This window comes from Nannospalax galili, unplaced genomic scaffold, assembly GCF_000622305.1.
Source record: "Nannospalax galili isolate Female #2095 unplaced genomic scaffold, S.galili_v1.0 scaffold627, whole genome shotgun sequence".
Classification (NCBI taxonomy): Eukaryota; Metazoa; Chordata; class Mammalia; order Rodentia; family Spalacidae; genus Nannospalax; species Nannospalax galili.
In genome coordinates, this window is record NW_008355786.1 from 751,121 (window position 1) to 765,712 (window position 14,592).

Consider the following 14,592-nt stretch of genomic DNA (forward strand, 5'->3'; position numbering starts at 1 on the left):
GGGATGTAGAGATGGACACTGGCAGAGCTCCACCTTGCTGGGCCTGGTGCTCAGGAAGAGGAGAACTGAATGCAGACTGTGGCACCCTGACCAGGAGAAAAGGGAGTCCTACAGGGTGGGCATCTGGCCCTTTGGGGAGGAAAATGGGTAACAAGTGAGGGTTGCACCCCACAGCAACAGGGGCCACAGTGTCTCCTATTCTTGCTCCTTCACCCTGTGGGGGTTTCCAGCTGCAGGTGGGGCCTATGGGGAGAAGAGAGCCCCAAGCAAAGCGGCTCAGGCCATGACCAGTGCATGAAGAGCGGGCAGAGGGGATCTGCACACGTACTTGACGTTGGTGTTGGTGCAGATGACATACTCGATCTCGTCTGAGTAAGGGTTCTGGAAGGTGAAGCTGCTGGTGCGGATCAACAGCCACTCCCGGTTCTTGGTGCGGAACCGATACATGACCGATAGCACTTGGCCCTTCAGCTTAACCACCTGTGAAAACATTTGGAGAAGGAAGTCAGCAGGAGGGGAGGAGCCGGCAGGCCAGTGTGGTCACTCGCTGGGAAGGCCAGCATGACCTCAGAATGGGGTGCTTCAGCTAACAACAGTAAGGGGGGGCTGAGACAGTCAAGTGATGGGGAGCAGCTAAGTTCACACTTCTGTCTGTTTCCCTTTTGAAACAGGGAGGGCACTGCATTTGGGTCAGCCTGTCATTCCAGTTTGAGAGACCAAGTCAATGCTTGCTTTGTATCAGAACCTGTAATTGAATGGATATAAACCAGCTTATAAATACACCATGAGAGCTGCATTTCTCTTTTTGCCTTGGTTGCTAGGGTACTCTTGGGTTGGGTGCTAGTACTCTCGAAGTATTCTCTGGATGCTAGTAATGTCTCACTGGAATGTATAGCTACAGTGTATCATGGACTTATTTCATAATTCACAAAAACTTTTAACTGTTTAACATTGTAAGATGGATTCAATAAATTTTCAGGAAGGAGATGAAATAAAATGATAAATTCGTATGCATTATTTATTTGTATGTATTGATCTGTCACTACTTTTACATTGCAGTATGGCTTCCAACATACCTTCAAATGGGCACCTTGTGGTGTATCTCAGCAGGAGTTTGGAAAGGTGGCTTTGCTATTTACAGATGACAACATCAAGATACAAAGAAATTAATTAAATCCCCCAAGATCATTTGAGTTTGGTGGCAAAGAGGGGTCAGGAATCAAGATCTTATGTACAAGTCACAGGCTTGTCGCTCTGGCGACAGCTTGGCCTTTTTCACAAAGGGAAACAGACACCTGCCTACATGCAGAAGGGAGCATCTACATGCAGGTCTCATCGCTGAGGCATAAACTGGGGAAGGAGAAGGCACAGAATGACTGACAAATCTGGCCTGGCTGTGATTGTCCCCTACAACAAGATAAAGTGATCAGGAGTTTTCTCTGCAGGTGTGCATGCCCCAGATCCTAGGGCTGAAGTCTGCAGGCTCCCTGGGTGTGATTGCAGACTTAGAGCAGGTCCTGCCAGGCCAAGTCTAACTTCTAATTTTACCACACTTGCGGCCTGCTCCCTGTGGGAATTGGTAGTCTCTGCTACACTGTAGGCAGCCTGGGGACATAGTCACTGAGCCTCACCTAGCCTAGTCTAGCCCAGCTCCTGGCACAGAGCAGCACTTAAAGCACACCTCTCAAGCTACCTCCATGGCCTGCTGGTCCCAGGCCTGCTGTCCCAGGACAGAGCAGAAGTAACCAAGTGGCTCCCTTCTCCCACATTGCCCCTGGGGAAAACCAGGCATAGCCACTCTGCAGAGTATCAGACAGACAAGACCCTTTGGGGGAAACTAAACAATCAATAGCCAGAGGTCTTTATCACCACACAGAAGGAAGCTGACTGGGGTGAGGTGAAGCTGGTCCACTCAAAGGATGCTGCTTGATAGTCTGCCTCACAACAGGAACCTGCCTTTTCCTTCACAGGGGCTAGAGGTCAAAGCCACATGTCTCTCAGGTGAGCAGGCTGAAGGGCTCCCTTGGTGTCTATACCAGATACAGACCTACGTTTTCTGTGCCTACAGAGCATGTGGAAGGTGTGTGCCTTCTGTTTCTTCCAACTGGAATGCCTAAGAGGGTGAGTTTTTTTTTAACTCTGTCTCAGAGACCAACAGCTGGGCACAAATGTGGGCAGTGGAGCGGTGGGTAGAAAACAGAGGAAGGGAGCTGCCAGTCACACCCTATTGAGTTTATTCAAGTCTTTGCAACAACATTTTATGTATATGGAAAGTGAGCTTTAGACTTGACAAATACCTGCCTTAGGCCTCACAACCATGGGGAAGAAAAAGCAGGGCCTGAGTCTTTGATCTACTGACCTCAACACCCTGTCCAGAATTCTTATAGCCAATGTATAAGAGGTTCTATCCCATTGGGCCTGTTTAGCCAGCAGGGGCAGGAGAGATGTGCAGATAACTGTAACCCACACAGTCTCGTATAAAGCTACCATCGGATGCCAGAGAGTCACCTAGAGGGCTAGAAGGAGGCAGTCTGTCATTGTTGGGACCCTGAAGGGTTCCAGGACGGGGGACAGGGCTTGGGGACGAGGTATAAGGTGGGTATGTTGTCAGGTGGTACAACTGCTAGGTGATCGCTGAGACAGCTCTCCTTGAGCAGACGGTACAACATGAACAACTGTGTGGAGGCGAAAAAGCTAAGAGGTGATGGGGGACTGAACTGTTTGTATAAGTAGGGCTGGTAATACTGTCTATGCCTTAAGACCAGAGTGATGCATCTGACTATGATTCTATAGGACTAGTGATACAAAAGACAGCCAAGACCATAAAACCTAGCTTATCTTGGCTCTCTGTGAAAACAGCTCTTTGTCATGACTATCATCACCACCACTCTCATCACCACAACCATTACTATCACAACCATCAACACAACCATCACCATCCTTACTACCACCATAATCATCACTATCACCACCACAAACAGTGCCAACATCATCACCACTGTCACTACCATCAAGATCATCATTATAATCATTACCATAACATAATCATCATTGCCATACAATCATCACCATCACGCTCATCACCATCATACTTACCACTGTAATCATTATCACTGCCATCATCACCATCATCATTGTCACCATCATCACAATCAATGTCACCATTGTAATCACTACTATCACCATCACTGCCATCAATACAGTCAGAGGTAGCAGCAGCATCACCATCACGATCATTACAATCACCATCATTATCACCATCACAATAATTACTATCCCAGTCATCACCACCACCACTGCCATAATAATGGAGCATGTCTGAACAGAAAGGGTAGGGATGGGGTAGAAGCCTGCCCCCAATTTCACTTTCCATTTGTCCTCTTGGTAAACTGAGAAATGGATTCTGGAAACAGACACAGTTTACTGGCCCCTGGGAGGCTACCCTCTTAACGTACTGAACCCAGAACTTGTGTGTGTTCTAAAAGCTTCCTGTCTGGGCTACTCAATGCTTTTGTTTAGAGCCAGAGTTCAAGGGCTGACTCAGCTTTCTCAAGAACAAACCACTTCCCTTTAACAACACTGGTTCCCTTCAGTTGCTGGTGGCCAGAGCCCAAGGAACACATGCTCAGGCCAAGGCTGGGCGTGTCCTGGGATGTCCCTGTGGCTGCTGTAGCAGCTGCCCATATGCCCTGGGCCTGGGCTGGGGCTGCCAGGTCTGGTTCAACAGCCTTGGCTTCCCTTTGGCCTAAGGGATGAGGTAACTGGTCTCAGACTGAGTTACTGAAGCTGGCTACCAAGGTACGTTGAGATGTTCAACTCTTTTCAAACCATCTAGGTTCTGGTGGCATGTACAGTTTAGATGGTCAGATGTGCCTCTGGATAGAGTCTCAGTGAGACATAAGCGCTCCAGAGGCCCTGGCGTTGCTGTGTGATCCAGGTGGGCAAACAGAACTCTGTGAGCCCTGGAGTCTACTGGGGAACAAACACGGTGACAGTACTCATGGGGTAGGGTTGGGATACCAAACAGTGACAGCACTGATGGAGTAGGGTTGGGATTCCATGGGAAAGCATACAAAAAAGCACTTGGAGAGTTACTGGACACAGGATGGTGGCCCCATTACCAGAGAGATTAACATTCATATATCCAGAAAGATGAAACCAACTGAGCCCAAAGCTGTCTATGCAAAGTTACTTCCATACACTTAGCAAACATGGCACAAAGTCTCACCAACCCGAGTTCACATTTTCCCCAAATGGGAGCCACCTGCTACAGGTTCTGAGCTGCTTAGGCAGCTTTGTTCCAAGTTACCCTGTTGTGGGACTCCATGATCAACTGCAGCTATGACACTGACACACACAGACATGGAGCCTGCCCTCACTGAAGCCAGATTTCAATAAAGGAGATTGAAAACGAACAAATGGATAGGGAGTGGAGGAGAAACAAGGGGTGGAGGAGGCTGGGGCTTTTTGTTAGTTGGTGGTGACATCTCATGGATGGCATGGATTGAAGGACATTGGTCATGTGAAGAGTAGAGGACAGCATTCCAACGAAGGAATGGTCAAAAGCCCTGGGGTCAGGAAGAATATTCAAGAAAGCAAGAGAGGGCCAGTGTGACTAAAGAGTAGTGTCTAAAAGAGGACAAGATGGGGTGTGGCTTATGCAAATCCTGAAGCTATAGGAAGAAACTTGGAGTGGATTCTACATAGCTGGAACATTGTTGACAAGTTTAAAGTAAAAACATCGTCAAAGCTAGTTTATGTTTTTAGAATGGCTTGGGACTGCAATGACAGCAGAGGCAGCAAGGGAGCTTCTGAAGTTGTCAGATGGGAGGTGGAGTGACAGGAGAGAGCAGGGTGAGGTCACTGTGTGTGATGGAGGTGTTGGAAGAGGGCCTGTTGTGTGGTATGCGGCTAAGGGAAGAGGGAAGGAAGTTGCTGAGCTTCTCTCTTGAGCAGGGGGAGCAGTGTGAGGGAGAGAGGATGCTGGGAGAAGAGCCAGTGTTCTGGGTTTGGAGGTTCCTGGGCACTCAGGTGCTTGGAAGGAGGCAGGGGTGGAGCTGGAGGGCAGGTGGGTTGGAGATGCCCCATGGTTGAGGACATGAACAAGGTGGAATAGGAAGAAAAGATGGTTGGGGCCAGACCCTCTGATCACAGCTGGAGAAGAGGGTGGAAAAGGAAAAGCCAACCACACAGGACACCAAGAGCTGGGAGGGAAACCAGAAGTGGAAGGGAACTGGAAATAGATGACAGAAGAACAGAACTGAGAACAGGGAGAAGTGGAGCCCTAGAGTTCTGGCCACATAAGTATGAAACTGGAGGACTATGTCTCTGCAGATAGAGAGGCTCTCCATGGACTAGGCCTGAGATACCCCAAGGCAAAATGTTAAATCCATACTGGAGATGGATGACAGCCTATTTCCCCCTCTTGGAAAGTGACTGAAAGCCATTTTCTTATAATGACCATTCTCTCCTTTTCCTGGAGTACATAAAAGTCTAGTGGAGAGAGGAGTACCTGCCCCCCCTCACCCTAATCTGTCCGGTGCTGGCAGGCCACACTCTGAATTCGGTTTTTACTGATGGTATGGTGTTCCAGGCCTTTGCTTCAGTGAGAAGCCCACATTCCTTCTTCCTGTGACTCCATGCTGTGTGCCTAGCCCAGGCACTTAGCAAACAGAAACAGTGTGCAGGATACCAGTATTAGGGTGCCTGTCCTGCCAAGCTCCCATTTCCTCACCATCTCTATCGCTCCCCTCAAGTTGCTTCCCATGTCTAACTCACACAGCTCCTGCCCATCTCTGGGACTCATTGCCTCTTACCCTTCATTTTAAAGGTCTCTTGACTCGTCTTTGTTTTCAGTTATTTGTGCACGTGGGGTTCCCGAGTGGTTCTTCAAAATATTATTCTGCTTACTTCCTTAAAGGAACCCCCATTTACCTTTAAGTGACCAGAGAGAGAACTTAGACCCCTTAGCATGGCACAGGAGGCCCCTGGCCTGGTCAGGCTCAGCATGACCTGCCACTTCCTCCTTGCCAACCCCAACAGCTGCTGAAGATCCTCCTGGCAGGCCACACCTGCATCTCTGGCATGGTCCCATCTCTCTGGCAGGCTGTCTTATTTTGTGCTTATCTCTCTCCCCTGGGTAACTGCTCCTGCTTCTTCTCCTGAGTCACCCTCTCCAGCCTCAGGGCTTGGGGAGATTCTTTTCAGGAACCATCTTCCTCTTCCTTTGCCACAGAACAATGACTTCCTCCTGTGTCTTGCCTTTATGCCTTGAGCTCCCTCCCAACAGGGAAGACTGGTGTTGAAGGAGGGCACTTGCAGCCTAGTGGCTCACAGCAGGACTCCATCCCTCTCACCATGCCCCCAGGTGCCTTACTGGGTGTTAGTAGCAATAATTGTGAGCAGTACCTGCTGGAAACTCTCCCGCAGGTGGCTCTGATCCTCAGGGTGGCAGAATTCCAAAATGTCCTTTCCCAGAAGGTCCTAAAGAAAACAGTCAGCTTTAATAACCCCAAAGCCCACTTTCCATTTTATTTATTTATATTTATTTATTTATTTATTTATTTATTTAATTTATGTCTCTTTTTGAGACAGTGTATTGCTTGCACATGTGTTAGTGTATCCATGTCATGCAATGCCCATGGAGGTCAGAAGAAGTTGTCATGTAACCTGGAACTCGTTAGCTGCCATGTGGGTGCTGGGAACCGAACCAGGGTCCCCTTCAAGAGAAGCCAGTGTTATTAACCACTGAATTAATAGCCCCTCTTTTTATTTTTTGAGAATTTTATACATGAGTATTATATTCGCATTATTTTTGCAGATCCAGCTGGCCTGGAACTCACTATGCAGATCAGGCTGGCCTGGAACTCACAGAGATCTGCCTGTGTCTACCTCCTGAGCGCTGGGATTCACTTTCCAGTTTTTTCTTATCCATTTTCTGGGAGGCAAAGGTGTTGTTTACATGCCTATGAAGCCCCCTCCTTTAGCCTGCCTACCATAGGTATAAGCATGTGATCCTCCTCCCTCTGTCTGTGGAGGAGCTGGCTTCCTTGCATCCATCCCCTGGCTCAGTCCTCACCGATTTCTAATTTTGCTTGGCGCTAGATCAGCGGCTTCAGAATGCAATTTTATTTCTGTTTGTCTTGGAGAGGCAAACTGTAATCAACATATTTTTAAAAACATCCAAAGAAAGCCCAAGGACAGACGTGCTGCCTACGAAAACCGAAACTGTTAAGAGTGGAAACTGTTGTGGCAAAATGAGGCTATCATACCATAACTGTGCTTGCTGAAGGCCTGTCATTGTGCTGTATCTTGAACAAATGAGATAAATAGCATGTTGAGGACAGTTAAATCTCTAGCCATCTGTCAGGAGTTCAAAGCTATCCACTGACCTGGGGTTGGTAGCCAATCACACTGATGCATCTTGGATCCACAAAAGTGATGATCCCGTCAGAGTTATGCCGTGACAGGAACTCCGTGGGCACTGACATGCCACTCATGTCCATGCACACGGGAGAGCTGGTAACCTGGAGTAGATGGTAGGAAGGTTGATAAGAGATGCTGATGAAGGCAGAGACAAATAAGCCATGTGGCCTGATGTCCACACATCCTTCTGTGTCATTGGGAAGATGTGTGTGAAGGGGTCAAATAGCTCTTGTGATGCCTTTAATGATGGGGCATACATTTCTGAGCTTTAGTTTCCTTATCAATCAGTGGGAATAATGAAATCTGTAATTCCATAGGGCACGTGTGAAGCCAAAGGAGATACTGCCTGTTAAACCTCAGCACCATGTCTGGCAATGGCTGATGCTCAGAAGGGTTACTACCCTTTCCCTCTCAGGCCTTTCCCCTTTACTGAAAATGGCAAATGAGCCTCTGTAATTGGTTTAGAGATTTGGAAACTATGTATTTCTGGACTGAATTTACCCATATTCTTATTTTATACACCAGTGAGGAAGACCCAATGTTTGTCTTATGTGAATGAAATTGCTCATTCATTTGAAAATGGTTAGACTTAGGAGACCAGGGACATGAAGCATGAGCCTCTGGGCTGTCTGCTATACTCCTCATCAGTTTGGAAAAATCCTCAGTATCAAAGGAAGAACGAATGGACCAGCTGACAGAGTGGTCACTGTGCATCAGACATGGAGCGATTACATTTTTACAAGATGAAAGACATGTCTCTGTCCCAGAGGGCCTTACCAGGCACGAGCATGACTTCAGCTAGCCACAGTAAACACACAGTGAATGAAACTGAGGTGAGAACTCTACCAGGAGGGAACACTGTGGTTGGGGACAGTTAGTTTTAATTGAGGCAAATCAGCAGTCTTTCAGTCAGGTCTTAAAGGATAGAAGAGAGGAAGTACACAGGAGAAAAAGGAATTTTGAAAGCAAAAGGGCAACTAAGAAATACCAGGTGAAGAAACAGCCCAAGAATACCCACAGAGGTGAACTGTGAGGTAGCTTCCTGAAAGGGGAACAGTGTTGTTTGGGAAGAGAAGGTGGTGAGACAGGAAGAAGGGAAGAGAGGAGGTTGGGATGATGACTTTGGCCTTTGTCCCACAAGACCTTGGGGAGACACTGAAGGATGTGACTTCTGTCAGAACTCTGCTCTGCAGTAACTGGTATAGGTGGGGGATGGGCTGATAGCCCTCCGCACAGCAAGACCTCTTCAGTGAATCAGTCATGGTGCCCTTCCTTCTTTGGTTTAGCCTTAGCTTTGTCCCAGAGCAAGACACAAAACCCAATATGAATACTGAGCACATAGGAGTTCCAAATGAACAGATATTCAAACCCACAGCCTCTTCCCCTGTGCAATAGCAAGGCCTCATCAGAGATGAAAAAGACTGAGGGGTTTTGCTTACCTGGAGTCTCCCAATTGCCACAAGGCAATATTTACTGCCTTGTCCTACATCAGCATCTTCTTCAGGTATTGTCATTCCTGAAATGAGATATACCAGCATCATCATCACACCCAATATAACTGGCTAAGTGGGGGAAGTACCCAGGATTTTATTCGTGTAACAGAAAATACAGATCCACTGCCTAAATAGGTCTTCCTGATCATGTAAATGGTTTATTTCTCTGTTGACCAAAAATCAAGAGGCAGAAGAAAAAAGAATAAACAAAAACACTGAAGCCTAAGTTCTTAATTTGTGAAGACTGCTACTATTTCCCATGTTGAGGACATCAAGGTGTTTAAGGCTTAGAAGGAGATGCTGATCATGGTCATGCTGATTCAGCAGTGAGATCTAGTGCTCTGGATGGGAAGGAGCTGGTTAAAGCAGTCTTCACTGATCAGCAAAGTCATCTGTTAGGACTAGGAAGGGCCTGGCCTCTGGGGTCCCTCTCAGTGTAAGGTTGTAGAACATCAGCAGTTGGTTGGAACTCCTGCAGGGGTGCAAGTTTTCCATATCTTGAGGGCAAGTGTGGTTAAGCAGAAACCCTCCTTTCATCCTGCTGAATGCCTAGAATCGACCTTTCCACATGTGGTCGGACTTAGGGCTCACTGTGATGGAGCCACAAAGTCCAGCATAGCCCTCCACACAGTCGGAAGGGAACCTTAAATATCACATGTCCCTCTTCCTTCTTTTACTGTGTTCAAGTAGCAATCAATCCCTCTAGTTTCTGGTTCATCCTGCTATGCTTTTTGTGCACAATGAGAGGGTATGTGTATATTTGCTGAGGCTCTCTTCTTCCCCAAGAGCAGTATATAGTATATGCTCTTCTGAGCTTTGCTTAATACACTCAGATATGTCCTGGGGGCCAGGGTGATAGCCCAGTCAGTAAAGTGCTTGCCTTGCATGCACAAGAACCTGAGTTTGATCCTAGAACTGGGGTGATCCAACCAAGCTGAGCATGGCGTTGTACATGTATAATCTCAGCACTGGAGAGGCAAAGACAGGCAGATTGCTAACCAACTAACCTAGACTACTTGGTGAATTCCAGGTCAGTGAGGGACTTGGTCTCAAACAAACAAACAAACAAACAAACAAGGTGAGTAGCACCCAAGGAACAATGCCTGAGGTTCTCCTCTGGCCTCTACACACATGTACGTCCATGTTCATACATACCTGCACACAAACGTGTATCTGTGCATACATGTACATGTGTATACACACATACAAACACACAGAATGTGTCATAGGATTCCTACAGATTTATTCATAGAGCTAGCTCTTCTGTGGTTCTTTTTCAGAACTGCCTAGCTCTGGGTGGTGCTGATACACCATGTTTATTCAACCAGCCCCCATGTGTGAAGAGCAAGGTGTTTCCAGCGCTGTAAAGTTAGAAGCAGTGGACATTCCAGCACGTGTGTGTTTTTTCCCATTGTTGGTGTATCTGCAGGGCAGTTGCTTAAAAGTGGGATTGTTGAGTCAAGCACAGATATACTTCTATTTGGACAAAACTCCCCCAAGAAGGGCTGCACGTTTGCATGCCAGAAAGGTCTGTTTCTCGACAGTCCTGGCCAACAGAATGTGCTGTCACATTGGTTTTCGTCAGGTTGGCAGGTGAGAAAAGATGACTTAATTTGCATTTCTGTAATTATGGTTATGCTTGAACATTATTTCATGTTTAAAAGTGCTTTTATATTTTGATTTTCAGTGAATTGCCTGTTCATGCTTCTTCCCCATTGTCCTGTTGGGATGTTGGTCATCTGTTGCTCAATTTTTTTGTGTTTGTGAAATAGGGTTTCCTATATCCCAGGCTGGCTTCAAACTTGGTATTTAGCCAAGGATAACCTTGAACTTATGATCCTCCTGTCTCCACCTCCCAAGTGATGGGATTATAGGAAGCCATGTCTCAATTTTTAGGAGATGTCTTTACATTGTGGATGGAAGGATTGGTGGCTATGCTTTCCCATGTTGTCTCCTGAGTTTGCTTACAATGAGTCTGAGCAACAATTAGCCATTTCCCACACAGAGGCTAAAGCAGATTTGCTTAGCTTTCCTCTGATGTTTACTTTGTTTTGTTTTTCACAAGTAGATGGCTTAGACACCTGGAGTTACTCCTCCATAGGGTGTGAGATACACATCTATGTATGTATGTATGTATGTCTTTGTCTACGTGACTCCTCAGTTGTCTCACTGAGATTTGTTCTAGTGCAGTGATCTGAGATGCCATCTTCATCATGCAGTAAATCCCCATAGATGCTTGGGTCTAACTATGAATTTTCCCTTCTATTGCACCTGTCACTTATCCATCCCAGCCTCAGAGTCACTGCATCTGAACCCCAGAGGCATTACTGTGTGTTTGAACATCTGCTTGAGCTTCCCCTGACGTGTTTTCTGGCTACTCTTAAAGATTCAGTTTTCCAGATGAACCATAGTATCATATTGTCTAAGGTCATAAAATAGTTTGATGGCATTGCTAATAATTTGAACTAAATTTGTAAATTAACTCTGGAAAAAGGACATCTTTAGAGTGCTGATTTGTCCTACCCAAGCACAGTGGATGTTTTCATCATCTCTTTGAGTTTTTCAGAAATGTTCAAAAATTTTCCTCATATATACTTGTACTTTTACATTTATTACATTATCCAAATTATGTACTCTTAATTGATGCTGTTGTAAATTGGATTTTTCCACAATTATACCTTCTGTTCATTGTTAGCACACATGAAAGTTTATGATTTTTGTATATTAGCATTGCACTGTGCTGTGTCACTGAATTCATTGTTTCAGAAGCTTTAGTCTAGATTCAGAGGCTTTTGCAGGTGTCTTATGTAGTCTGAAAATAAAGCAGTTTCTCCTTTTGTTATATAATCATTTGCCGCTAGGATTTCTTATTCAATAGCACTGACTAGCATCTCTAGTGTAATGTCTCAATATAATGGAGATAGCGGGCATTCTTGTCTTCTTTCTGATCTTAGAAATGGCTCCAGGGTTTCTCCATTAGGTAAATACTGCTTTTAGACTAAGCTATCAGGCACCCACAAACATTATCATGGGCCTAGAGAATACCTTTCTGTATCTGTGATGGGCAGCAGCAATGGATCACGGGCATTCTCCCACTTGTTACAGAGGCAGGTCTCAAACAGGTAATCAAAGGGAAACGTCAACTCATATCCAACTGCCATTTCAAAACTTTTAAACAAAAAGTTTTATAAATTCTTTCAATAATGATTACATAAAAATTTCTGCATTGCGGTATTGGTAAAGTTGGTGATCTTATGGATCACATCTCAGGGTGACAGTGCTACCCCTTTGGAGAAGGTGAGAAGAGAGACCGATAGGTGCAAAAGCTGCTGTAATGCTGAGTATAGAGCATCCAAGACCAGGCAAACCCAGTGGTTGGGAAAGCAGTTGCTGACAGAATACGATCAGGGCTTCACAGATTTATCAGAATTGGGTGATGTACATATGATGAGATCAGCAGAGACTGGAGGAAGGGCTCTTGTGATTGTAGGTGGCACCAGGGGGGAAACGGGACAGGATAATGCAACGAAGAGCACAGTTACATGTAACGTCACCTTCCAAGTCACCAGCTGAAGGCTGCATGCACCCCCGTAGGTGGAAGGCCTCTCCTTTAAGACCCCAGTTTACATTCATCTGGCAGCCCCACCAGACATCCCAGCTGCCCTCATGCAGCTGCCCTCATGTACCCATTTGCATTCCTTTCATCCATGATACTGACAAGTTCTGCTGTTGGCCTTTCTACCATGAAAGATAAGAAACAGCAAGTTGTGATTGGATCAGGTCAGCAGAAAAATAATACATGCAAAGAAAAACGAAGGCTCAGCTGCCAGTAAATCCTTACAGAGCAAAAAAACCCAAAAAAACAAAAAACAAAAAAAGAGCTGAAAAAGGAACAAACAGCACAGCAGCCCCATGGGATGAAAAGTTCCACGTATTTAGGGAAGCCTGGGGGACATCTTTGAGTTGAGAGGTAGTGCTTGGAATGAGAATTCCAAAGAGGAGAGGCATGCACTCATTTTTCCACTTAGGAACACAAAACAGCATAAAAGAAAGTCAAAGATAAAGTCAGGTTGGAAGGCGATGTTAGTAACACACACATCTATCAAGACTTAATGGAATCAAGACCTCCTAGAAGGAAAATGGGAAACCCACAAATCACCCAGGAGGAAAAGAGCATATATCACAAACAAGCAATTCAAAGAGAAGGGCCTACAGGGTAGTGTGCCCAGGAAGGATGCTCGGTTCCACTAACAAAGGACAACTGGCAGAAAATGTCACCTCTTTTCCGCTTCCACTCCAAATATTAAGACTAGTTCAGTCTGTGGCTAGAAGCATGAGATGGGGCGGCCAGTGATGCTCACGGCTCTTCTATGAATGTCTCCTAAATGGAAGCTGAAACTTCTAGCACTGTTAGAAGGTGGGAAAGGACACTCCTACCTCTTCTGCAGGGTACTTTGGTGGTAGCTGTGGCAACTTAAATTTATCATTCTTGTACCACTTCTGAGACTAGCCTTCAGAAACACCAGCATCTGTGCGTAGAGAATCCCATTGAAAGGCACCTTCTGCAGTGTGCAACCTTCACGAGTCCTAGTAGAGACCCAAACAAGATAAACTGCATGCTCCCAGCTGGAATGAACAACCGGTAGACTATCACACAGCCATGTAAAAATTGAAGCAGACCTGTACGTAATGATTTGGAAACATGTTTTGGATAATCACAGTAAGCTAAAAAGAAGCTAGGCTATGTGACAAAACACATGAGCTACATTTAAATTTTTTAAAATTTATTTTTATTTTATGTGTATGAGTGTATTGTCTGCATGTATGTAAGTGCACCCATGTCATGCAATTCCCATAGAGGTCAGAAGAGGGCACTGGATACCCTGGAACTGGAGTTACAGATGGTTATTAGCTGCCATGTGGGGCTAGGAATTGAACCTGGATCCTCTGGAAGATCAGACAATGCCCTTAACCGCTGAGCCATCTCTCTAGCCTGGGCTCCATTTTTTAAGAGTAAAAACTTCTAGAATGAGAACTGAGTTTTCAGGGATAGGAATAAGGTATAAAGGGGGACTTTTACTGTTCAGTTCATAACTTTTAAAACAATTTATGATGGGCTTATGGGTGAATTCTACTTTATCTTCCAAGGTTTTCTATATTCTCCAAATTGTATTAATGAACATGGTTGGTGTTTTTGTAACTTCTTTTAAAAGACAGAAAATTAGGTGGGTGTGGTGGTATAAACCTGTAACCCCAACACTTGGGAGGCGGAGGCAGGAGGATTGTGAGTTCTGAGAGAGAATTTCTAAAAGGCCAGTCAGTATTTGATGCTTTGGTTTTCATAAAGGTAGGTTTCCCACACCTGGGAAATTTTCTTATGCTGTCCCTTGTTTTTCAGCAAAGCCATAAATATGAGTGTGGTACAGCAGTATCCAGACTCAGGGCCCTGCCCCTCAAATAGCAGATGGGAAGTGATGTGCCTCACGGTGGCAGAGGCAAAGGCACATGGTTCCTTTTCAGTGCACAACCACCAAACCACGAGGGCAAGAAGTGCCTTCTGTGGCCTAGTAGACAGAGCACAAGAAAGAACTTTCCAGTTAGATTTGGACTTGGAAGACAAAGCTTTATTTCTAGTAGTAGAGCTCTGGAAATACAGGGTTAGCTTATCAACAGA

At 45.7% G+C, this 14,592-nt stretch overlaps 1 protein-coding gene across 3 annotated transcripts in view; it reads right to left on the reverse strand.

The window, feature by feature from the left end:
• Arnt2 (aryl hydrocarbon receptor nuclear translocator 2) overlaps positions 1 to 14,592 on the reverse strand; it is a 175,434-nt gene that overhangs the window by 33,200 nt on the left and 127,642 nt on the right. For all 3 annotated transcript variants that reach the window (XM_008853403.2, XM_008853404.3, XM_008853402.2), the window contains exons 9-12: positions 8,865 to 8,941; positions 7,392 to 7,526; positions 6,409 to 6,483; positions 329 to 480 (exon numbers count right to left, since the gene is read on the reverse strand). In XM_008853403.2, coding sequence (XP_008851625.1) covers positions 329 to 480; positions 6,409 to 6,483; positions 7,392 to 7,526; positions 8,865 to 8,941 — 439 coding nt within the window. The remainder of the gene's footprint in view (positions 1 to 328; positions 481 to 6,408; positions 6,484 to 7,391; positions 7,527 to 8,864; positions 8,942 to 14,592) is intronic.